The 26461-nt window shown below is 37.1% G+C and overlaps 1 protein-coding gene across 1 annotated transcript in view; it reads left to right on the top strand.

Moving 5' to 3' along the window:
• Positions 1-9875: 9875 nt before the first annotated feature.
• TTBK2 (tau tubulin kinase 2) overlaps positions 9876-26461 on the top strand; it is a 204850-nt gene continuing 188264 nt past the window's right edge. Inside the window, exons 1-2 of the mRNA XM_036735543.1 lie at positions 9876-10005; positions 19116-19263. Of these exons, the coding sequence (XP_036591438.1) occupies positions 9937-10005; positions 19116-19263 (217 nt within the window). The 5' untranslated portion in view covers positions 9876-9936. The remainder of the gene's footprint in view (positions 10006-19115; positions 19264-26461) is intronic.

Raw genomic sequence — 26461 nt, 5'->3', positions numbered from 1 at the left:
TAATGCAATTTAATTTAAGATCTGGTATGGCTTAGCTACCTTCCCTAGCATTTTTTTTTCATTAATTCCCTTGATGTTCTGGAACTTCTGTTCTTCCAGATGAATTTTGTTATTATTTTTTCTAGCTCTAGAAAATAATTTTTTCATAGTTTGATTGCTGTGGACCTGAATAAGTAAATTAATTAGGTGAAATTGTCATTTTTATTATATTAGCTTGGCCTACCCATGAGCAACTGTTGTTTTTCAAGTTGTTTAGATCTGACTTTATTTGTATGAAAAGTGTTTTGTGTTCATGTAGTTCCTGGGTTTGTTTAGGCAGGTAGGCATGTAGTGTTCAAAATTGTGTTCATGTAGTTCCTGGGTTTGTTTAGGCAGGTAGGCTCCCAAACTTTTATGTCTATAGTACCTTTAAATGGAATTTCTCTTTCTATCTCTTGCTGTTGAGCTTTGTTAGTAACATATAGAAATGCCGACGATTTATGTGGGTTTATTTTATATCCTGCAGCTTTGCTAAAAGTTGTTTATTATTTCAAGTAGTTTTTTACTTGATTGTCTAGGATTCTCTGAGTATATCATCATATCATCTGCAAAGAGTGATAGCTTTGTTTCTTCTTTGCCTGTTCTAATTCCTTCAATTTCTTTTTCATCTCTTATTTCTAAAGCTAACATTTCTAGTAATATACTGAATAACAGTGGTGACAATGGACAGCCTTGTTTCACTGCCAATCTTATTGAAAATGCTTCTAGCTTATCCCCATTACATATAATGCTTACTGATGGTTTAAGAGATGCTCCTTATCATTTTAAGGAAGACTACATTGATTCCTATGCTCTCGAGTATTTTTAATAGCAATGGGTGTTGTGTTTTGTCAAAAGCTTTTTCTGTATCTATAGATAATCATATGGTTTCTGTTAGTTTTGTCGCTGATATGGTCAATTATGCTGATAGTTTTCCTAATATTGAACCAGCCCTGCATTCCTGGTATAAATCCTACCTGGTCATAATGTATTATTCTTGTGATAAGTTGCTATAATCTTTTTTGCTAATATTTTATTTTAAAAATTTGCATCTATATTCGTTAGGAAAATTGGTCTATAATTTTCTTTCTCTGTTTTAGCGCTTCCCAGTTTAGGTATCAGTACCATATTTGTATCACAAAAAAAATTTGGTAGGATTTCTTCTTTGCCTATTTTCCCAGTCTATATAGTATTGGAATTAATTGTTCTTTAAATGTTTGTTAGAATTCACTTGTAAATCCATCTGGCCCTGGAGATTTTTTTCCTAGGGAGTTCATTGATGGTTTGTTCAATTTCTTCTTCTGAAATGGGGTTATTTATTTTATTTCCTTTTCTGTTAATCTGGGCAATTTATATTTTTGTAAATATTCATCCATTTCACTAAGATTGTCAAATTTATTGGCATAAAGTTGGGCAAAATAGCTCCTAATTATTGTTTTAATTTCCTCTTCATTGAATTCACCCTTTTCATTTTTGATACTGGTAATTTGGTTTTCTTCTTTTTTTTATCAAATTAACCAAAAGTTCATTTATTTTACTGGGTTTTTTTAACATAAAACCAGCTCTTAGTTTTATTTATCAGTTCAATAGTTTTTTTGATTTCAATTTTATTAATCTCTCCTTTCGTTTTCAGGATTTCTAATTTGGTATTTAATTGGAGATTTTTATTTGTTCTTTTTCTACCTTTTTTAGTTGCATGCCCAATTCATTGATTCCCCTTTTTCTTCATTTTATTCATGTAAGCATTTAGAGATAGAAAGTTTCCCCTAAGAACTGCTTTTGCTACATCCCATAAGCTTTAGTATGCTGTCTCATTATTGTCGTTCTCTTGGATGGAGATAGTACTAAAGGTGTGATAAATGAATAAAACATCTTTATTTTTGAATTAAAAGAAATATAAAAATACTTTTTCAGCAAAACATTTTAATAAGGTAGTTTTGTGTTGTTATTTGTCAGTGTGTACTGCTTAGATTTCTTCCCAAGATATTTCATTTTAGGAGTATGTCCTAGAGAGAAATCCAATATTTTGTTGTGTCCTCATTATTTCAAATTCTAAATTAGTGGTGTCTGAATTAATGTTACTTTGCTATCCTATGGGGTAGCACAGTGGATAGAATGTCAGGCCTGAAGTCAGGAAGACTTATCTTCCTACGTTCAAATCCAGCCTTAGACACTAGCTATGGGACCCTGGGCAAGTTATTTTAACCCTGTTTGCATCAGTTTCTTCATCTGTAAAGTGAACTGGAGAAGGAAATACCAACCCCTCCAGTATCTTTGCCAAGAAAACCCCAAATGGGGTCACAAAGGATTCGGTGCGACTGAAATGATAGAACAAAGGCACTATCTTGTAGGACATAGGTACTATCTTAAAGGAAATCGTAAGGGATTTTGTAAATCCTTAGACTGTAGGTTAGCAGATGTTAGTTAGATTTCAGCATAGTGAGTTAATGGAAACTCTGCTGCGCTTACTTCCTGAATTAGACTGGTTCTGAGAAAAGGGGGATAACTGAGCTACTTTTCCCACGTCTTTAGCTAGCCTTCATAATAAGGATACATTTAATATCCTGGCCTAATTTTGAAGAACTCTCCTCACCTGCCTCCCCAAAAAGGAGATTCCATGTTTTCCCAAATCTATATTAATGTTTAATGATCCTCCTAGTTAGGAAAATTGACCTTATATTTCTAACCCATATTATTAAAACGTGAAAAAGATTATGAAATAGAATCAAGAGAGAAGTTCTCAGTTGACATTCTCAACAGTAATAGTTGATGCTTTTGTTGTTGTTCAGTCATTTCAGTCATGCCTGACTCTTCATGACCCCATTTGGGGTTTTCTTGGTGAAGAGACTGGAGTGGTTTGCTATTTCCTTCTCCAGTGCATTCTCATTTAATAGATGAGGAAACTGAGGTAAACGGGGTTGAGTGACTTGCCCGAAGTCACACAGCTAGTAAGTGTCTGAGGCTGGATTCGAATTCACGGTGCTCTATCTATTGTACTACCTTGCTTGATACTTTTAGTTTGATGAGTTAGAAGTTGCCCAGATGACTAGAAGCATAGTTTAAAACCAACTTCTAGATTTTTTAAAAAATGAGTAATAGCTCACACTTAAAATAGCACTTTAAAATTTGCATGATGTTTTACATCCTTTCTATGGCTGTATAAAATAAGTTAACAATAGTTTGGATTTATACAGCACTTTGATTTGATCCTCATAACAACCTATGAGATAGGTGCTATCATCATTCCCATTTTACAAATGGGGAAACTGAAGCAGACAAAGATTAAGTGACTTGCTGAGAGGTCCACACTGCTTTAATAAGTGACTGAAGCAAGGTTTGAACTCGAGTCTCCTTGACTTGAGGTTCAGCGCTCTATCCACTGTGCCATCCAACTTGTCTTAATTAAATTTTACTTTCTTGTGATGGGAAATATTTCATACATGATAGCCAATGCCTAGCACCATTCCCAGCTCTTAGCAGAATGCCAGAAATGTAATAGGTGCTTAATATTGTTGTTCATCCTTCATCCTTTGTTTTCAATGAAGACCAATGACATCACAGTATTGGGGTCAGGGCTTGGCTGTGTTTATGTGTTTGTCTGTGGCTGATCTGTCCAAAATGTGCTCTGAAGGCACTACCACAGATGGGGCACAACTGATCCATTAGAACACTAGTGCATTTCACGTTTCTTTTGTGCTTCTTTTCTGCTTTTGTGCTTCCATAATTTTGCTTTGCTCATGGAGTTTCAGGGCTTTCTTTGATGTGGGCACACCATGCTGGGCAGTCCTGTACCAGCATTTCCCATGGCTCACAGTCAATACTAAAGTAATTTACACTCTTGAGAGTGTTCTTGTACTACCATGTGAATGATTACCTTGTATGAGTACAGTAGGCTTTTGGGTAAGCATGCATTTGACATTTGGGCTGCGAGGCCAACCCGTCAGAGTTGTGTTCTCTGCAATAGACTTTGACTGTTTGGCAGTTTAGTTCTAGAGAGGACTTCAGTGTCTGGTACCTTATATTTTTTAAATTAAAATTTAATTTTTCTTAAATACTAAAACTTAAATACACAAGGAAAGAAAAAGAAACATATTATAAACTTTAATACTAAAACTGAAGTGCAAAATAAGAAAAGAAAAAAAGCATTCTCATGTGCACAGTAGAACATGAGAGGATTCAAAATATACAGTAATAAATTTCCATTCCAAGAAAGCCTGTATATTAAATACTACACATTGTGTTCTGGGCTGTCCACCTTTTCTTTGCTTCCTTGTAAGTTTTCCTTTGTTCTCTGTTGTGCACTTTTGGTACCTTATCTTGCCAGGTAATCATCAGGACATTCCTTAGACATGGCATGTCTCATGGTGCTGATAGACTGTCCAGATTTTACAGGCATACAATAATGTGGTCAGTACAACAGCTGTGTAGATTTACAGGTGCTTAATAAATACATGTCAAAATGATTGAGAGCCATTGAGTTAAGTTTAGGGTATTTTACTTCCTGAGAATTTGTCCCAAGGAAGAATTATGACCTTATCACTTCTTTGTGTTATTTAATATATTTTCTAACATTTATGAATTTTAATCTTGCCTTCTAGCACAGTTATAAGTCCTTTAGTTATAAGGTACTGTAGGTCAAGGGATCATGTTGGGCATGCACTTTGGTTAATTGGAAAAAAGCACTGTGTTTGTGCTTACTCAACAGGCTATTTCCTCTAGCTATAATCTTCTTCTTCCCTGTTGCTCTCTCCCCTCCTTCACTTAAGTTCCTAGTCATCCTGATTTCAAGTTCAGACCAAATGCCGTCTCTCTTTTAAAAAAATTTATTGTTTATTTTTTAGACATTATTTTCTTTTTAAATTTTGAGTTCCAAATTCTCTCCCTCTCTCTCATTCCTTCCATACCTACAGAGACGGCAAGCAAATGAAATTATTTATACATATGAAATAATGCAAAACATTTCCATATTAGCCATACCCTAAAAATAAATAAACAAAAAAGAGAGAAAATTATCTTTCACATTGTACTCAGAGTTCATCAGTTCTCTCGTTGGAGGTGAATAGCATTTTTTCATCATGAGTCCTTTGGAATTTTCTTGGATAATTGTATTGATCAGAGTAGCCAAGTCTTTCACAATTGATCATCATTATAATATTGCTGTTACTATGCACAGTTCTGTCCCATTTCTTCTCACATCCCTTTGCATCAGTTCATGTCTTCCCAGGTTTTTCTAAAACCATTCATCTCATCATTTCTTATAGCACAATAGTACTCCATCACAATCATATGCCATGACTTGTTTAACCATTCCTCAATTGATGAGCATCCCCTCAATTTCCACAAAAAGAGCTGCCATAAATATTTTTTGTCTATATGGGTCCTTTTTCTTTGATCTCTTTGGAGTATAAACCCAGTAGTGGTATTGCTGGGTTAAAGGGTATGCATGGTTTTATAGTTCTTTGGGCAGAGTTCCAAATTATTCTCCAGAATGTTTAGACCAGTTCACAACTCCAGCAGTTTATTAGTGTGCCTATTTTCCCTCATTCCCTTCAGCATTTGTAATTTCTGTGTGAGGTCATGCCTCAGAGTTGTTTGAATTTGCCTTTCTTTAATCAACATTGACTTAGAGCATTTTTTTAATAGAAGTATAGATAGTTTTGATTTCTTCTTCTAAAAACTGCCTGTTCATATCCTTTAATCACTTATCAATTATGGAATGGCTATTATTTTTAATAAATTTGACTCACTTATTTGAGAAATGAAGCCTTTATGAAAGAAACTTGCTATAAAAATTGATATTACTTGATTGTCTATGGTACCTTTTAGCAAAGTGTAGTTTCCTTGGTTATCTCTTTTCATTAAGTTTCTTTTTGCTTTTGTTTTATTTAAGTCATTCTTGTTACCCTTGCCTTTTTCATTTCAGCCAAAGCATAAAAGATTCTGCTCTATCCCTTTGTTTTAACTCTGTGTATGTCTTTCTGTTTCAAGTGTGTCTCTTCTAAACAACATATTCTGGTTTCTAATTCGTTCTACTTCTGTTTCATGGGGGAGCTTATCCCATTCACATTTACAGTTATGATTACTAATGTATTCTTCTCTATCCTATTTTCTTCTGTTTATCCTTCCCTTTTGTCTTATTCTGTCCCTCCTCAAAAATCTGTTTTGCTTTTGACCACTACTTCCCTTAATCTGCCCTCTTTTATCATCTCCCCTATTCTTGATCTGTTATCTCCTTCCCTTCTTATTTCACTTTTGGGGAAATTCTACCTCTCCCTTCTAGCTCTTCTCCCAATGTATCCCTCTTTCTCATCCCTTCATTTTTTTGAGATCATGCTAACGTAATCAACTTATACTCATGCCCTCTGTCTATATAGACTCCTTTTAACTGCTCTAATAATGATAAAGTTCTTAGGAGTTGTATATATCATCTTCCCATATAGGAATGTAAACAATTTAACTTTATTGAGTCCCTTATGCTTTACTGTTTCATGTTTATCTTTTTATGCTTCTCTTGAGTCTTGTATTTGAGTGTCAGTTTTCTATTTCTCTGTATTTTTTTTCATCAGGAATATTTGAAAGTCCTCTATTTCGTTAAATATCCATTTTCCCCACTGAAAGATTATACTCAATTTTGCTAGATAGGTTATTCTTGGTTTTAATTCTAGCTCATTTGTCTTCCAAAATATCATATTCCATGCCCTCTGCTCCTTCAACATAGAAGCCACTAAATCTTGTGTGATCTTGACTGTGGTGTCATGATATTTGAATTGTTTCTTTCTGGCTGCTTTCAATATTTTCTCCTTGACTCAGGAGCTCTGGGATTTAGCTATAAATTTAATTTGTGTATCTCTTTCAGGATGTGATTGGTGGATTCTTTCCATTTTTATTTTACCCTCTGGTTCTAGGATATCAGAGCAGTTTTCCTTAATAATTTCTTGAAATATGATGCCAAGACTCTTTTGCTGATCATGGCTTTCAGATAGTCCAATAATACTTTAATTATCTCTCCTAGATATGTTTTCTAAGTCATTTGTTTTTATGGTGAGATATTTCATATGTTGTTCTTCTTTTGAATTTGTTTTATTGTTTCTTGATGTCTCATGGAATCATTAGCTTCCACTTGCCCAATTCTAATTTTTAAGGAATTATTTTCTTCAGTTAGCTTTTGTACCTTCTTTTTTGGCCCATTTTGCTTTTTAAGAAGTTCTTTTTTTCAGTGAATTTTTGTGTCTCTTTTACTATTGGGTCAAATCTGTGGTTTTTTTTTAAAGTGTTACTTTTTCAGTATTTTTTTGTTCCCTGTTTCCCAAACTGTTAATTCTCTTTTCATCACTTTCATTTCTTTTCCTAATTTTTCCTCTACCACTCTTATCTCTTTAACTTTTCCAGGATTACTTGTTGGGCTGGGGTCCAATTAGCACTTTTCTTTGAGGTTTTGCTTGTAGCTGTTTTCACATTGTTTTCTTCTTCTGAGTTTGTATGTTAGTCTTCCCTGCCACCAAGGAAGCTTTTTATGGTCAAGTTCTTTTTTCTTGTTTGCTCATTTTTCCAGCCTATTTCTTGACTTTGAGATTTATTTTAAAGTTGGACTTTACTTACCTGGAGGTGAGGAGACACTGTGTCAAACTTCAGCCTTTTTGTATTGCCATTTTGAGTTAGTTCTGGGGCTCTGCAAGTTTTTGGTGTTTCCAAAAGTTAATACTCTCCTGGCCTGAGCTCTAATCTTTACGCAGGAAGGGCCCCTGCTCCCCTAAAGTTGCAAGTGCTGGCACTCCTCTGGCCCTGAAACTACGACAGGGACCCTTGCTGTCTTGTGATCAACTAGAAGCACTTCCCTCTACCCTTTAACTGCCACCTAGAACTGCATATGGGCAATAGGGTTGATGTCATCACCAGCAGCATCCAGTGCCAGCAAAGGGCCCCTTATAGTCTCTTTATGACCAGTTGTCTGACTGCCCCCCCATCCCCCTCCCACACTGTCTTTGGACTGAGGGCTCCCAAAGCTGCTGATACAGTTGATCACAGCCACTCTGGGCTGTCTCTCACCTGGTGTCATAGAGCTGCTACTGTCAACTTCCTAAGTTGTGTAAGGCTGGAAAAATGTTTCAATGACTATTTGTTGGCTCTGCTGCTCTAAAATTTGATTTTAGGAGTTATATTAAAGTTGTTTGGGAGGGGAATATTGAGAGAGTTTAGCCAGGAGAGTAGTAACTTTTCGAAGCACCAAAAACTTGCAGACCTCCAGAACTAACTCAAAATAGCATCACAAAAAGGCTGAAGCTTGGCACAGTGACCCCTCACCTCCAGGTAAGCAAAGCCCAACTTTAAAATAAAGCTCAAAATCAAGAAATAGTCTAGAAAAATGAGTTGAAAAATGGGTTGTCACATGTATTCTGCCATCTAACAAATTCCATGTCTTTAATGAAGCTTTTGTGTAACTAATCTTGCTTCTGAATTAACGTAACTTTGTATTCTGATTATTGTATTTTCATGCCTTTTATTATGTTTGTTTATTTTTATCTTATATTTATTTGTCTATGCCCTCTCTTCTAGTAGACTGTAAATTCCATGAGAATAAGATCCCCTTCTGAATTTTCTTTGTATCTTCCAAAGTGTCATTTGCTCATGTAAGTGTCCAGTAACATTTTCTTGCACATATAAATGTCCAGCAAATATTCGTAGAATGAATGAATGACTTACAAGATCAGTGTTTGAGTCTTGACTATCCCTTACTGGCTTTGTGATCTAGGGGAAGCCACTTAGCATCTCCTGAGCCTCCCTGTCCTCATCAAGAACTTGAGCATATCTTCTCTGATTCTCTCATAGGATTATTGAGAGGGTCAAATGCAATAATTGATGTAAAGTTGCTGTGTAACTATAAGGGCTATTGGTTTTATACTTATTAGGCATCTTTTTTTCTTTACATTTTATGACTTTGCATAGGACCTAGATGATGGAGTGGTGGGACCTGGTCTCCAAAAGGCCATAAGACCATGTCTCTGGAAGCAACCCAGACTCCTAGTGTCCTCTCTGCAAAATTCTTTCCTTGTTACAGGCAGACAGAGTTGACCCTGTAATTCCTCAGATGAAGGCTATCGTCTGTCATCGTTGGCACAGGAGGTACCTGCCCAAGGATCCTATCGGTGGTGCCTGCCCAAGAACTATCCTCTGGCAATATTTCTATCTTGTCCCCGCAACAAAGCTGTCTCTGTTTTAACTCTGAGTTTTCACATACATTCCAGCAACCCATTACCTAGTCTACTTGCATATACTGACCACTCCCTGATCCTACCCTGCATCACCTAATTAGCATCCTTTCATTGTTCCTTTTTCATATAAGCATTACTATAATCTTCATCAGGTTGCAGGTTCCCTTAGAACCCTTGCCTGCTTCTGTTGGCGTCACAGTAAACTTTGCCACTTGACTAAGGGATGGCTTGAGTGTGTGTATTCATTCCAGGCAGCTCTGTCTTGTGCCCTGACATTTTGGGGGTCCCAGCACCCCCAAACTGTGTTATAGACAGGTGATTTACATAGGGTGAACTTGTTGACATGGAATTACATATGATGTAGTGCCAGTGGGCCCCTCTAGTATAAATTATTGTGAACAGTACCTTTTTTATAATAGAGTATTTTTTGGAAAATCTAGCAAAAGGCGTCTCGGGCATTTTGATGTGAAAACATAAGTACTGTTTTTAATCCATTAAATACTATTTTTGGAATTGAGTTAGTGCTGGGTATTTTTTTTCCCCAGCAAAGCAACCTAATTAAGGTAATAGTTCCTACTGCTGGAGTACTACTTGTGTTAATTAGTCAACCCTGATATGCTGCTGTTGTTTCTCTTGCTTCAGGTTAAATGGAAGTCACTCTTGGGAGCTGGATGCCTGTGTAGTAGATCTACCACATCAGGAGTTTGCGATGAGTGGGGGAGGAGAGCAGCCAGATATCCTCAGTGTTGGTATCTTGGTCAAAGAAAGATGGAAAGTGGTGGGTATGCTTTTCATATAAAAGCTGGATAAGTCATTATTATTCAACAAGTTGTTTTTCAATGAAGCAATAATAAATGTATTCATTTGCTTATACACTTGAAGCAGTTTTTCTGTGATTAAGATAATTGTACCATTTTTTCATGGGCAGCTAGGTGGTGCAGGAGATAAGAGTACTAGGCCTGGAGTCAGAAAGACTCATCTTCCTGGGTTCAGATGTGGCCTCAGACACTTACTAGCTGTGTGACCCTGGGCAACTCACTTAACCCTGTTTGTCTCAGTTTCCACATTTGTCAAATGAGCTGGAGAAGGAAATGGCAAACCACTTTGCTAAGAAAACCCCAAATGGGGTCATGGAGAGTCAGACACAACTGAAAAACGACTTAACAACAATTATATCTTTACCACCCTTTCCTCTATCATCCAGTGTTGAGTATTCTTATGCCAATATACCTGTTGTTTGACATAAAGCACGTCTTGGGTGGGAGAGACCAAACAAAAAACACATTTCGGTGTTTAAGTAATAGGATGGTCCTATTCATAGTCAGGTCCTTCCACATGATTATTTTTCCCCCAGCACCCAATCCTTTGCCTTTCAAAATGTTTTGTTAAGAAATTCAGTAAAGTTCTTTTATGTGTTTGTGAGCATTTTGTAGTTCCTTTTTTCTTTAGGAAATGAAAATATCATTTTTTGTGATATACCCATTCCACTAGTTGGTGTTTTCATAGGCTTCAAAAATGTGCCTATTATTTGCTACTTGATGAGAGAATTTTTTTAATTTTAAAATTTATTTTAATTTTTCATTTAAATATGGATACTGGTTTTGTTTTGTTTTGTTTTTTGATATAGACCCTTCCTGGTAAAGTCCCAAACATACCTCTCTACAATGTACATTTCTCAAAAACAGTTGAGCAAAACTATCTAATAGCCTGGTACACTGATAATGTATTTCAGATAAGTACTTTTAAAAATTTCATTTGATTTTATTTTATGTTCATTTTAAAATTTTGAATTCCAGATTTCCTCCCTTCTTTCAGCCCCTCCCTCACCCATTGAGAAGGCAAGCAATATGGTACTCAGCTACATGTGAAGTCATACAAAATATATTTCCATATTAGGCACTTTCATTTTATATTTAAAGATTTCTTTTAAAAATGATTTTTGTTTTTACACTATAGTCAGTTTCCTGGTTCATCTTCCCTCTGCCTTGGTACTGCTCCCTGCCCCATACCCCTTCGTCAAATCCTCATTAGAGATGAGTATTTAAAACTGGAAAAGGACTGTGATAACCTCTGTAGTTTTGTATGACAAAGTAGAAGTTATCAAAAATTCTTTCAGGTAGCCAGTCAAGCAGAAGATATTTATTGAGCACTGCTTTGGTCACAGCACTGTATTAAGTGCAATATATTACAAGGGGTTGGCAGCCCTCTAGTATACATACTAGAAGGCAGTACATGAAGCCCTCTGCCTGGTATGTAGTTCCATGGCCCTGATAAGAGCAGCTAATAAGGTCCAGAACTTATTCTCTCCCTCTGTTTTGAACAAGTAGGAACATATTTATTAAAGAGTCAGCTGAAGGAGGTGGCACTCCACCTCCTTCCTTCCTCCGACCTCCGCATCCATACCGTGCTCCCCACTTGTACTTTATGGCCAAGTTGGAAGGGCCCCCTTTGTCTGAAAAAGAGTCTCTTCTACCACATTCTCAAAAAGTGGGCATGCATCTTTTGTTAGCAGACCTCCAAGCAAGGAGAACAAAGTACCTTTTGAGGAAGTCCTTTCCATTAATGGATATGGAAGTTTTTCCTGATAATAAGCTTAAATTGCTTCTTTGTACTTTCCACCTATCCCTCCTTGTTCTGTCCTCTGGGACCAAGCAGAACATGTCTGTTCCCTTTTCCCCATGATAGTCCTTGGAGACAGCTAACAGTTCTCTCCTGAGTCTTCTCTTTTCTAGGCTAGGTGCTCCCATTTCCTTCAGCTAATTCTCATTTGGCATGAACCTGAGGACCTTCATCCTTCTGCCCTCCCTCTTTTGCACACATTCCTACTTATAAACGGTCTTCCTAAAATGTGGTGCCCAAAAGTAACCCAGTATTCTGCTAGCATGGTCTGACCAGGGCAGAATATAGCAGGACAGTCACCTCCTAATTCCTAGAAATTATTCGTCTCTTAATAGTCCTTTTTGATGGCCATAGTTCATTACTGACCCATAATTAAAACCATCAAATCTTTTTAAAAGAAACTGCTAAACCATGCCTTTCCTATCTTGTGCTTGTGAAGTTGTTTTTTTTTTTTAAATCAAGTATATGATTTTATTAGATTTGGCCAGATATCCTAGCCTGTAAAGATCTTTTTTTCATGCTAGCTGTTTGTTAGTTATTCCTCTCAGATTTATGTCTCTTTCAGATTTGATAGTAATGTCATATCCTTCCCTTTTATAAAGCTGCTAATATATCTTAATGCCCTACTAAAACGTTGGCTTGCACTTTTTTTTGGGAGGGTGGGGTTGTTGTTCAGTGATATTAAAGGAGAAGAAAGAAGTAAGTATTGCCACACACTGTATCCAATCTTTTTCTCCACAAATGCTGCTCAGACTTAGTGGTAATGAAGTTTTAGATTGACTAATGCCTGAAGTGAGTTAGCAGAATTGCATGGGAAAGTGTGTTGGCAACTCCCTTGCCTTGTATTAGTAAGTTCAGATAACACTGTAGGGAGAGGATTGGGATTCCAATAAGAGCAGTTACATTGGTCTACTCTATTTTCTGTTAGCATTTAGTTTTGGGGGGTGGGGAGGGAAAGGGAAGTTAAAAAGTATATTGTTGCCTCTTTTCCAAAGTCAGGGATTAGGGGAAAGAGGGGGAAAATTTTAGAAGGCTGCTTTTCGAAGGCTTTCTGTTTTATTTCTGTTTTAAAATTAAATTAAACCTGACATTTATTAAGTACTTCCTTTGGGCAGAGCATTGTATATTGTTTCAGTAGGTTTAAAACATATTGTTTCAGCGTGTTTAAAACATATAATGCATGTGCTTACCACTTAATGAATGAATTCTCAAAACTGGAGAAGTTCTGTGACACCACTATCCCTGTGTTGTAGGGAAGTTATCAACTCTGTGTAATCCCTTGGGGCAGAAAGGTGCAAACCTTAGGTAAGACATTTGTCCCTGCCCTCATGAAGCTTACAGTGGAGTAGGGAGTACTCAGATAACTGCAATAAAAGGTCTGCTATGGAAGATCAAGACCTTTGCACATTTCAGAGAACTGAGAAGATTTGATAGAATTGACAAAAAGTTGCCTTTGAATTGAGCTTTTGAAGGGAATTCATTAGGCAGAGTTTGGGGGGAAGGAAGAAAATTCTTGGCACGAAGAACAGTGTTAGTAAAGTCATGGAGTCAGGAGATGGGGAAATCAGGAGCACGCTTTAGTTGATGAGTGGCTCTTTTAGGCTGGAGTGTAGAGTTCATGGAAGGAATGTGAGAAAAGGCCAGAAAGGTAGGATAGCATCAGATCATGGAGGGCCATGACTGGTGAAGGAACTGTTGAACTGTTTTGAGTAGTGTCATGAAGTGACCTGATCTGTGTATAAGGAAGATGAATCTGGGTAGCACTATGAAGAACTGCTGGAATTGTAGGAAGGTGAAGTTTAGGTAGGAAGGTCTGTCAGTTGTTCAGGTAGCATCTATTATGTTGGTACCAGTAGGTTTAGAAAGGAAGGGACAAATGTGGAGTGGAATTGACAGGATTTAGCAGGTAGAGGTAAGAGTCAAAGTTAACCCATGTGGGTCTCACGGGTCCCTAAAGTCCTGAAGACTCTGCCATCCAGTGGTTTGTACTTCTTTTGGAAGGGATCAGAACTTAAGCCTACAAAAAAGTCTGTGCTCTGACATTCTGGCAAGTCTCTTTTTCTACCCACAGAAACCCAACAAATTATTTCATTACATTTTTGAACTATAGTTTATTTAGTCATTTCCCAATCAATGGGCTTCTCTTTATTTCTAGTTCTTTGCTACCACAAAAGGTTCTGTTACGTATATTTTGATATAGATGGGACCTTTCTGTCTTTGCCCTCCTTGGGGTATGTGCCTAGCAGTAGAATTTCTGGGTCAAAGGGTGTGGATATCTAAGTAACTTTTTTCCCCCAAAATTGTTTTCCAGAATTGTGAGCCCAGTTCATAGCTTTTACCAAATGTATTAATGTGCCTGTCTTCCCATTGCCCCTACAATATTGATTATTTTCACTTTTTTCTCCTTTGCCAATTTTGATGGCTGTGAAACAAAACTTTACAGTTTCAATTTGCATTTCTTATTATCAATGATATGGAAGTTGTTGTTTGTCCTTTGTTCTGGAAGAGGGCCAGTGATGTTATGACATGCAAGTGAATTGGATTTAGGTGAGGGATGGCTAATTTGGAACAATCTTTCATAAGAGGATAAACAGTTTGTAGTTCCTATTTTGAGAACTGTTCATATTCCTTTTTATCACTTATTTATCAGGCATGGTTCTTGTTATTCTGTATTTTTGTGTTAATTTTCCTATATATTTTGGATGTTAGGCCTTTATCAGAAATATTAGATACAAAGATGTTTTCCCATTCTATATTTTTTATTCTTAGCTGCATTGATTTTTATTCATGCAAAAGCTTTGTAATTGAAATTGTTTATTTTTAGTATTTGTGATTTCTTATTTGGTTAAAAATTCTCCCAGCCATAATTTTGAAAGTACCTACATCCATTTTCCTTAAATTTTTTTTGAGTGTTGCCTTTTCTTTTTAGGTTGTACATCCATTTGGAGGGTTGCCTCATCCTTAATGATGGAGTAGGGTGATATGAGAGAGAGGAGGCGGGGAGGGAGGAGAGAGAGAGAAATCTCGAGAAATACAGGAGCTGAAAGTAGAGGCTAAGTCATTTCTTAATTGTAGAGAGTTGGAGTTCTTAACTCAAGTCCCACTTCTTCCCTGAAGCCTTTCCTGATTTCCCCTGTAAACAATAATCTTTGCCTTTGTACCTCATATAGCATTTTGTTTCGTACCTCACTAAAATGCTATATTCTGTATTATACTTAACTTTGTGTCTTATTCCCTTGTCAGACTGCATTTTATGAGGGCAGGGACCTTGTGTTAGAAATTTGTTCTTTTCTCCAGTACATAGCATAGTGAATCAAGTAGAACTTTTCATGGTTTGCTGGTGGTGGTATTTATTAAATGAAGTCCTTTACCATATTTCTTCAGGGTTACATTTGTCCCGCTGAAAGCACATCTCTTCCTCCTAAGGGATAATAACAGCTAACTTTTGTATGGTGTTTTAGGGTTTGATGAGTGTTTTATGTACATTCTTCTTTGATCCATGGCTTCAACAGCTCTGTAAGAAAGGTGCTATTTGGGGCTGGGGGTAGGGTCTAGTCTGTGCTTTCATCTTTGTAGACAGTCTTGGAGCCAGGATAAGTCCTGCCTCTGACACATACTGGCTCTGTCATCTTCAGTAAATCACTTAACTTCTCAGTCCTCTAGGTAAGTCTCTAAAACTGTAAAGTGCAGAGAAGCTGCTGACCTACATGTTTAGAAGGAGTTTCCTCACTCTGAGGCCCCTATCCTGGTGAAATCATAGGTCCAGTCCTTATTCTTTAGGATAAGGAAATTCCCTCAACTAACACGGACCAGAAACCATTCTATAGCTTACGCTTAGGGTGATTCTGGGAAAACTAAGAGAAAAAAAAGACCTGCATAGGGTTAAACAATCCTTATGTTGAGGACTTGAACCCAAGGCCAGTTATCTACCCACCATACCACTCCAGCACTCTTACTATCCCCATTTTACAGATGAAGAAACTAAGATTCAGAGAAATTAAAAAGCAGCTTGCGTATGGTTACGTGGCTAATAAGTGTCTGAGAGGATTTGAATCCAAGTCTCTCCTGGCTCCCAGCTCAGCATGATTTCCACTACATCACATTGCTTCTCTTAAGGATTCTTCTGTGCTCTGGAACATTGTAGCCATCAATTCTACTCCTAATAAGGGGACTTTTTGCTTAACTGTGCACAGGGCCAAGACTACATAAGAGGATGGCATTGTGTTTTGTTAGACCGTTGATCATCTCTGAAAGACATTTTAGCATGTTCCAGCTAGACTGAACTGACAGTCTGGCCAGATAGTTCATATTTCATCAATATTTGTTGAATTGGACTTAGGTTGATTTCTGTGGTGTTTTGACAGTTGAGAACTTGTAGAATTAACTTGTTCCATGGTTCTGTTGGACTACTGAATTTAAGCTAGCTTCTATTGGGTAGGCACAATGCAGAATAGAGCACAGTCTATATTTTGCTGAATGGTTCTTGAATTTTTTCCGTTCCACATCTGGGAAAAATTTTTCCCCTGCTGCCTCTTCCAGTCCTCCTATCTCTACCCAACTCAGCCTCATGCTTCCCCAATTCCTGTCCTCCTCCAACCTTCCCTTCACTGTACTCTTTGGAACCCCCATCCTATCATTCACAAACTCCCTGTCATCTTTCACTTTTTCCTTTTCCACTCTTTTCATCTTCTGGTGCTCATGGAAACTTGGCTTTCTCCAGACAGACAGCTTCTCTTTTGCTGCCTCCTTCAGTTCTGACTGCTACTTCTCCCATGTTCCCTGACACACTAGGCCAGGAGGAGGAATTGGCATAGAGCTCACTCCTCCACTGTTACTTTCAGACCCTCTCTTTGCTATCACTCAGAAACCTTTCCTCATTTGCGAGTCACTCCATCTGTATTTCTATCACCCACTGTAGATCCTTGTGATTACTTACCAGCTTCTTTGTCAATGTTCTCTCTCTCCCTCCTTCTCTCTCTCTGTCTGTTGCTGTGTGTGTCTGTCTCTCTCTCTCTCTCTCCCCCTCCCTCCCTCCCTCTCTGTGTGTCTCTGTAACAACAATGCTGCTAGCAGCTGCTGTGGAGGTGTAAGGCCAGTAACACCAGCACATGGGAGAGCTAATAGCAGAGGTTCTTTCGATCTGCTTTTCTAAGGACAGCAACTTTAAGGGGTTAACAATCTTATTTCAATTAAACATACATATATCATTCACTTAGTTCAGGGGGAAAAGTCAGCACCCTGAACTTTCAGAGCAAATACAAACAAATTGCAAGCAGGAATTATATAAACAGAACAACAGACAGGTTTCTGTATGACCATAGCAACACATACACAGTTACCAGAGAGAGAAGCACCAACACCTGGGTTTTCAAAACCAGGGGGCTCCTTAACAGCTACCCAGAGTCTCCACACCAACACTCTTCCAGTGAGTGAGCCCCAAACAAAATGCTAACATCAGAGTATTCATATACTTCTTCAGGGTCAGAGCACTTCACACCTCTCGAGGGTTTCACACCACTCGTGACCTAACTAGCAAAAGATTGTGGGCCTTCCTAAAAACAAAGACAAGACCCATTCAAAGGCATTTGATTGCCTCAGTGCTGAGAAGCACTCCAAAAGACAACAAAAAGTCCCACTTTGCTTGCCATTACACACACTCTCTCTCTCTTCTTCCCTCCCTCTTTCCCCCCCTTCTCTCTCAACATTATTTATGCTTTTTGTCCCTTTTTACTCTGAGCAACAACACTGTGTTGTTAGCCTAGCCTTTTTCTTAGCCTATCACTAAGTCTGAGGTCTTAGGCCCTCCGGGAAGCCCCTTGCTGCTAGCCTGGACCCAGGGCTGAGTCTACTACAATCAGATCTGCTTTAGGTGAAATGCCCAGCCCTGTTTCAAGTCCAGGGGCAGAGTCTATTCTTAAACCCCTCTTCCCTTGGAAGCTTGCCCTATAGGTGGGTTATTTCCTGTCTCTTAATTTCTTAAAGTCTATGGCACCTTCCCAACTTATTTACAAACATGCTTAAAAATCTTAAGCTTTCACTTCACTCTGCCATCCCCTCATACTGTTGCCTTGTAGTCTTTTTCATAATTATACTCCTAGACAGTCCTTTTATAATATATCATATATGATTATTATTAAAATATAAATATATAATACTAGTATATCTTATATATTATAATATATAATAAGTAATATAAAAAATCCCTCATATACCACCAAACTCATTTCTTGAACTCTTTTAATCTAGCTTCCAACACTATGACTATTGAAATTTCTCTCAGAGGTTACTGGTGATCTCTTAACTATTAAAGTCATTGGCCTTTTCTGTGTCCTCATCCTCTTTGGCCTTTCTGTAGCTATTGATTACGCCTCCTCCTGGATACTGTCTCAATGATTTTTTTCAGTGACACTGCAATCTCCTGATTTTCTTTTTGTTTGAGTGTTCCTCAGTTTCCACTTCTGGTTCATCACTGATCTCTTGCCCTTTAAATGTAGTTGTTTCCCTTTGGAACTTTGATATTCTCTTCTCCTTGGTATCAACTCCTAAAACTTTGGTTAGTGACAAGTGGAGGCCTTGATGTTTGGTATATGACGGAAAGTTGACCTATTGAATTATGGAGCCTACTATGTTTCACCAGCAACTACTGTTTAGAGGTTTATGGTTCAATTTTCTAATTTACACTCATAATTTTATTGCAATTCCCCAATAAGTCTTGACCCTTTCAATTGGAGAAATTTGGATATAGTTAGAGCTGGTTAAATTATTAAAAACTGTGAAGAACTTGATAAAAGATTAATTTGCCTTGTTCAGAGTTCCCTCTGAATAGTTTGAGTACAAAATATACAGTGGACTGTAGCAGTAATATATCTATCTTTTGAATGGGATTGGGGAAATGATATTTTTGGACACTATATACTGTCAGGGTCATTTCTTATGCAAACTACAGGCCACATTAGAAGCTGTATCTGCATCTTAAGGCATACAATTACTTACAGGAAAACACAAGAGGGGATAAAGTGGATCTTTTTTATGGTGTCAATAAGATTTTTATTTCTTTTCTCAATATGCAGAATTTTTATACCATTGTACTTTTCACATTATATTCTTTCATTACACAAAAGTATAATAAAATTAGCTATATGTATGATCTTCGAAATTCAAAGAAGAATCTAAAAATTTTAGTTTGATTTTCAAGTACGTGGTCTGCCAGTAACATTTTTTTCCCCTCTCTTTCTCCTTCCCCCTTTTATGCTTTTATTCCCTATGCAGTTGAGAAAAATAGGGGGTGGGGGCTTTGGAGAAATTTACGACGCCTTGGACTTGCTCACCAGGGAAAATGTTGCATTGAAAGTAGAATCAGCTCAACAACCCAAACAAGTTCTGAAAATGGAAGTTGCTGTGTTGAAGAAACTGCAAGGTAAGACACATTATTTTATATACCTCTAATCTTGTAGCCTCATTTTCTATGCCTTCATTTGAATCTTAATCATTAATTGAATTAACTGATTTCACTTGGGGTGAAGGCAAAATGTGTAAGTAAGTGTGGTCCTCTTTGGCAATTTTCTTTTGGAAGTAAGGTTATCAGAGGCTAGATAACATACTATAGGATCCTATGGTACACAGCACGTTATCTTGCTTGGAATTTTGAACTTTGGGGGTTCTGATGTTGAATTTGTATGGATGAGGTAGAATGGATTGACAGAAGCATTCTATTCCTTAGAAACAGGATTTTCTAAACTCTTTATTATCATGAAACTCTTTTTTCACAGAATTAATTTTTAAATACTTTTTTTTCTGATTTCTTGCATCATTCTTTCTCCAGTTTTTCCTCTGCCACTCTCATCTCTTTCTTTAACTTTTCCAGGAATTCTTGTTGGTCTTGTATCCATTTAGCGTAAGGGTGTATATGTATGTATGTGTGTGTGAAATATACACCCTTATGTCATAAATATGACATCTCCAAATGATAGCATAGTAGTATGGGTTATAAAAAGTCTCATCCATGTTGAGTCTTAATATTTCACTTTTAAAGAATGGCAGTTCTTGACTTTGTCTCTGGCATACATCTTAGTCCATGGGTATGTAGCTCTCTCTCTCCCCACTCATTATAAAAACAACCTTTTTTTCTAGCAACTGTCTAATAATGGACAGTGACAAAACACATTATTGGACCTTTGTTCTTCTATTGATTATTCTGTTCCCAATCTAATGGCTTATTTAACTCATGGCTTTTTAGAGTTTATTTTTATTTATTAGCAAGTTAAGATTCTTTTTGAGCTCAGAAATTTACTAAGCATTAAACTGAAGGAAATTACATATAGTGACAAGATCTTGGTACTCCATATGATGATAATATTATGAAAAAAATTATATCCTGGAATACTAAGATTGTGTAGGTCAAAAAAAACCTGTTCTCATTATAAACTGACTTTTTTTTTACTTCATCTGTTCCTTAAGTTTGGTATTCTATTCTGTTAAATGGAGAGGGGTTTCATATATTCTATGGAAGTCTTATAATTTCTCTTGCCAAACTTCTTGGTTGCTTGGCTGTCAATGTTGCTTAGCTTATTTTGTTAGAGAATGATGCCAATGACTCCAAGGTTGTAATCTATTCCATGATCAGCAATACTCCTAATGCTAATTAATCACCTCTGTGCTGGGAACTGAATAAGAGAAGAGGCATGGATTAGCACCAACTATTACTCGAATGGGATAAGCCAGTGTACCTGATCAGAGACGTGTCATCAGCTAGTTTAAGATTCAGTTTGTAATTGGTGAGCAAACCTCTAACTCATGAGGAAAAAGGAGAGCAAGCTGTCTGACTCTTTTAGTCTCTCCCTATTCTTAGACAGAATAAAGCTTCTCAATCTGTATAATCCCTATCTTTTCCAGAGATAATTCCTGTCCTGGTGACTTGAAGATAATACAAGAAGGTGGCTTGTCAGTCCTTTGCAGGAGTGCTAGCCAGTGACATTCCTGAGGAGTGACTTCTGGGTGACATAGGCTGAGGCTCTCTAGTTTTCCCTGCCCGTATTTCTGTCAGAGGATGATCCCATGTCTAATGACCTGCATGGTACAGCTTGAATCACTTTATAGCTATTGGTTGATATGTTGAGGATCCCGGAATAGCAGCAGTTTCTTTACTTTCCTCCCTGTATGCAGATTACTGCCTTCATAAATATATTTTTCATGATCTGTCAGGTCAGAAGTTTTCTTATCTGCTGATCTCTACATCAGTTTTCTTAGAATAAATCACTTAAAAAAATTAAGTTCCTTATCCTCTGACATGTCAGCTACAGAGTCTTGCCTCTTTTTGCTCCCTCACCATCGATCTACTATGTCTAAGGTATATGCTTTGTGATGGCTCCCACTCATGACTTTGGGTCTTTAGGAGTAGAGTACTCTTTTACATGCCTGGATTACTCACTACTTAATGTGTCCTTAGGTAGGTTCAATACAAAGGATAAAGGAAAATTAAGAGCTATCCAGATGGGTTGACCCTTTATGGTATGTAATGGGTTTGGTGTTCTATTTATGCTGATTTGATTTAGCTATTAGCTGGTATGAGTTTACTTTTTTATAGATAGAAGAATGTTTTATTTGTGAATTAAGCTTGAAATCCAAGTTGCTCCCCTAAGATATTAATAATCTGTTTCTGTAAAACAAAATCTTATATAAAAGCAAGTGCTTCACTAATGTGTCATTGAAAGAAATATCATATTCACAGTGTGTACAGTAATTCATAGGATTGTAGGTCTAAGAGCTGAAAGGGACTTTAGTGATCATCAAATGTAATATCCTCATTTTATAGATGAGAAGAAGTGAGAGCTCACACTTGTCAAAGGTTCTACAAGTCCTAAGTGTAGCAGAGCTGGGATTCCAACTCGGGCTGAGATCTGAGCAAACCCAAGCCTGATAACACTGAGTCCAGACTTTTTCTGCCATGCCACTAATGTCTACAGATGGTGTAAAAACTGCGTGCTTCTTAGCACCTTCTTTTCAGCAGACTGTCCCTTAGCTCTCACTGACCTCCATGTTTCCCTAGAGTTAATAACTAGCTTCCCTCAGCTCAGTGTATTTATTAGGGAAAGGGCATCTATCTATAACTCTGGCATTTTTCTGCTTTTGTTCATTCTCCTCTGTACAAATAATATAATTCTTTTTTATTGGCTCTAAAGTATGTCATTGCTTCAGTGGTCCTTTCTCCTCAGTAAACTTCCTGGCTTCCATCTCAGTGTATCAGAGCACTCTTTTTTTCTCAAACAATTTGGAAACCTCCTGTGTATATCCTGTAGTTGTCCATTCCAGTATTTTTACCTCCTGATATTTGCTTGTTCTTTATATTTTAATGACTCTTTCATTTAAAACCAACCCTCTCATGTAGCAGGCTTAGTTGGTGGTATCCCCCCTGCCCAGCAACAGTTCTTTTCTAAAGTAAACTTAACGAAGGGATTCAAACAACCTACTCACCTCTCCCTTTTGGTTTATGTTCAAAGGAAGATAGCTGTTATTCTTTTCTTCTTCTTTTCTCTGCCCTTTAAGGTGCTGAATTAATCTCTTAGTTTCCCACAATTTATACCTTGACCTCTGTTTTAGAAGTGTATGCTCCCTAGTCACAGGATGATGGGTTTAGGGCAAAAAAGGAAAGATGGAAACAAGTATTTACTGAGCACCTGCTGTGTACCAGGTACCGTGCCAAGTACAAATACAGCAACCCAGGGATGTAGGTGCAATTTTGATCTTCATTTCCCTTGAGGAAACTGATGCAGCAAAGTCACACAGCTAGTAAGTGTCTGAAGCTGGATTTGAACTTAGGTTAACATAAATAGTAAGTAGCAAAGCTCAAACTTGAACCCAGATCTTTTGACTGTAGGGACTTTTGAATTCACTAGACCATACTGCTGTGCTCAATTAGATCCTTTTTTTTTACCTTAATCAGCGTGGGATTTTATAGTTTATCCAGGAGAGGCTACATGTATGGCATAAACAAAATAGATACGAGATGATTTTTATAGGAAAGGCTTTCACAGCTGGGGAGGTTAAGAAAAGCCTTCTGGAGGTTGTCTTTGTACTGAGCCTTAGAAGAACCAAAGATAGTCTAAGATGTGAAGATTGCATTTGAAGTTCCATACCCCATGTTTCCTTCACCTTCCCATCTTTCCTAAGCAGTTGTGTTCCACCCCAGCTCCACTTCCCTTATGTCTTACATTCTATCTCCATTGAACACATTTACCAGCTCTTAGTGTGGACTTTGTTTTTTCTCATGCCTAAATTTATTCTCATGTATAACTAACTAGTTGTCTGCTTCATTGAGCTTTTTATGTTGGTCATCTATTTTGTGTCTTAAGGCTCCTAGAAGGCAGGGGCCATGTCTGTTTAGTGCCCAATATGATGATAGTGATAGCATAAATATGCATAAATGAGACCTAGGAGGGAATGGAACTTCTCTGTTTCTATTTTATTTTTCTTCATCTAATTTATTGTTGCTAGTTTGTTGACCTAGGAAAATAAAACTGTCTTAATTTCTAAGTTTCCAGAGGTATTTGTTAAATTATGGCATAATATGTCTATGATAATGAAAGCTACTGGGATTTGAATTACCAGGACTCTTTGGCATTTAAATTCAACTTTTTATTATCTTCACTAGTGGAGGAAAAAAAAACGTTGTGGGTAATGCACGAAATTATTTCTATTTTGTTTAGGGATTTTTTAATATTAAATTTGAGTGTGGTTGTATCTAATATTTGGAGATTCACAGTACAGTCAAAGTTCATTAATTCAGCCTCAATTAACTCAATCTCCTTATTTTATGGTTTTAATGATTTGGAAGAACTGCCAAGCTGAACTTTACTTTTACACTAGTTAGGATAAAAAGCTTATTAAGTAAATTGATAGCACAGACAGGATTGCCAGTAAGTATGTTTCAGCTAGGTAAGAAAATGGTAAAGCAAAGCATATTCATTTTAGAAGTACCCATTTGCAGAGAGAGGTGATTTGTATAAAAATGCCACGATACAAATATAAAATTATAGTCATTAATTATTACTGGTGGTAGTAATAATAATCAGAATTTCTATTCATTAGGGCAGATTCCTCGAGGACCCTTACTAGATAACAGTTTGTTAGTCTACCTCTAGTTATTTAAGATATTTAGTAACAAAATTTAATTTATTTGAAAATTATAGGTCAGACTTTTCTTTCTTTTTTTTTTTGGAGGGGGCAAGGCAGGGCAATTGGGGTTAAGTGACCTGCCCAAGGTCACACAGCTAATAAGTGTGTCAAGTGTCTGAGGCCACATTTGAACTCAGGTCCTCCTGACTCCAGGGCAGCTGCTCTACTCACTGCACCATCTAGCTGCCCCTAGGTCAGACTTTTCACAAATTCTGATGGGCTCCAATTATTTCAAATTAGTGGAGTTCATTGTATTTAAGTTCATACAGCATACCTTGATGGTTTGCCGTAGGAGTAACTGAAGAGCTGTCTGACTTCTCTATCCTCCAGGATCCCCCACTTCATACTGTTTATTAGCAGCATTGATTTCTCAGTCTGTCACAAAGTATCTGAAGCATGATTGGTGCTGATATGGATCATACATTCCCTGATTTGAGAAGACTATTAAAGATTTTGATATAGGAGGTCATCTCTTCTAAGGTCTGCAGGCTTAGAGTGAGGAAGATTTTGTCACTTCGGTGGGTCCGTGGTCTCACTGATGTAGTTATTCCCAACATTGGCTTAGATGGTAACCTCTCCAAGCCTTATCTTCTTGTGCAATTTTTCTCAAAAAGCATAAAGAGATTTTGTTAATATCAGCAAATTAACAAATTAGACTAGGTGATTGAATATGAAAGCATTATTTCCTCTGTACTTGTCACAAGGGAGATAATTAAAATAGTTTGATGTATAAGAATTCAGGAAAAGGCTGCATTTTCTTCCATAAACTGCAGAGGAGAAAGTGATATTGTTTTCGTTTCAGGGTATTTTTCCCCCTGAAATACTGGTCCTGGATTTTATTTTTGCCTTGTAGGCTACAGAGCACAAGCTGAGAGGTGGGAAGAAGGGTTACTCTTACAGGGGAGCAACTGTACCTGTTCTGCCTTCCCTGCTTGAAGTCTCCAGCTGCTACTTCAAAGTATGACTGCCCCCTTTCCCCTGACATATGAGTATAAGAAATGCTTCACTTTAATCGATTAGAGTAGCAGTCCATCCTACCCAGGGGTCTGTCTCTTTTGCTGACACCAAAGGACACTTTGTGAGAAAGCATAGTAATTGTTGTCCATGACATTTACCCCCAAAGGTTACTTCCCTTTATTGTACTGTTATGGATTTATCATCCATGAATTTATCTAAACAGCAGCTTAACCTAGTTATATTTTCATTTTGCACTTCTTGAGGTAATGGTTTCTTTACCCTTATTACCTATTTTATAAAGCAGTGCTTCCTTTTGTTTGCCTTAAAGCTATCTTTTCTAAGGTTCGAGAGGGAACCCTGGTTCTAGTGTTCTGGAATCTGATTAACAAGTCCATATTCACCCTCTCTATCCCATTCATGATTTTGTAAATGTCACTCATACTCTGCTTAACCTTCACCCTTACAGACAGTACTGACTGCTCATCTTTGTAGTTTATCCATACGTGAAAGCCAGGTGCTGTCTTTAGGAAATGGTGATTGTATGATGGCTTTAGTTGGTCCACAGCTGATAGCTCTGAATCTTATTATCCTAGAAGTATAATTTAAATTATTTTTTCCAAGGTAATTTATACTTGCCTAGATTAATCTTCAACTTTTAGGATCATTCATGCCACTTTGTGACATATTCCTGAAGTTTATACCTTCAGCCTGGTATTTCCCTACATGGAAGATTTAACATCATCTATTAGCTTAGAGAATTCACTATGTGCTGTCTCTTCTAATCATTCAAGATCATTACGTAGGCATACGTTCCTGCTGGAAAGCAAATCCTAGGTTTGCTACAATGAAGGGCATCTGTTTGGGGGTAGGGAGTAGAGTGTGTAGGTACTGGTAGAGGTGAAAGAAAAAAGAAAAGAGAATTCAGTGAAATTAAAAAATACACAGAAGCAGCTTATTTAAGCAAGACAGTTTTGTTATTGCTGTACAAAGTTGAATATACCTGGTTTTTATTTAAAGAAACTATGTAACAAGCTTGAAGTTTCATATACAATTTTTTCTGTTCTTTGTATATTGAAATGTTCACATTTGTCAATATTAACTTCATAATTAAATTTTCTTTTAAAAAAGAAAGTCATATGAAAGAACTAGTGCTTTTTTCTCTAAAAGATAAGTAGTAATTAAGCTTTTAACCTAGGCTCCTTCCTTTTATAGTCACTCTCTAATGCCCATAGAGATTTCACATTACAGAGTAATTTTTTAGAAGATAATAAAATACAGTATTAGGGATATAAATTTGTTTTAGGTGCTCTTCGTTGTCTAGTTTATTGCTAATAAATATTTACTTCTAATAACATATTGCTAATTTGTATGTCATTTATAGTGTTTGTATTAACATATCTCACTAATAACTTATTGCTACTTTATATGCCATTGGAGTTTTCAAAAAATTAAGTCGTAGACATGAAATCCTTTTTAAAAATTGATCA

This window comes from Trichosurus vulpecula, chromosome 8 (assembly GCF_011100635.1).
Source record: "Trichosurus vulpecula isolate mTriVul1 chromosome 8, mTriVul1.pri, whole genome shotgun sequence".
In the NCBI taxonomy this organism is placed as follows: domain Eukaryota; kingdom Metazoa; phylum Chordata; class Mammalia; order Diprotodontia; family Phalangeridae; genus Trichosurus; species Trichosurus vulpecula.
The sequence above is the reverse complement of the archived record's forward strand: the minus strand, read 5'-3'. Positions and strand labels throughout refer to the sequence as shown.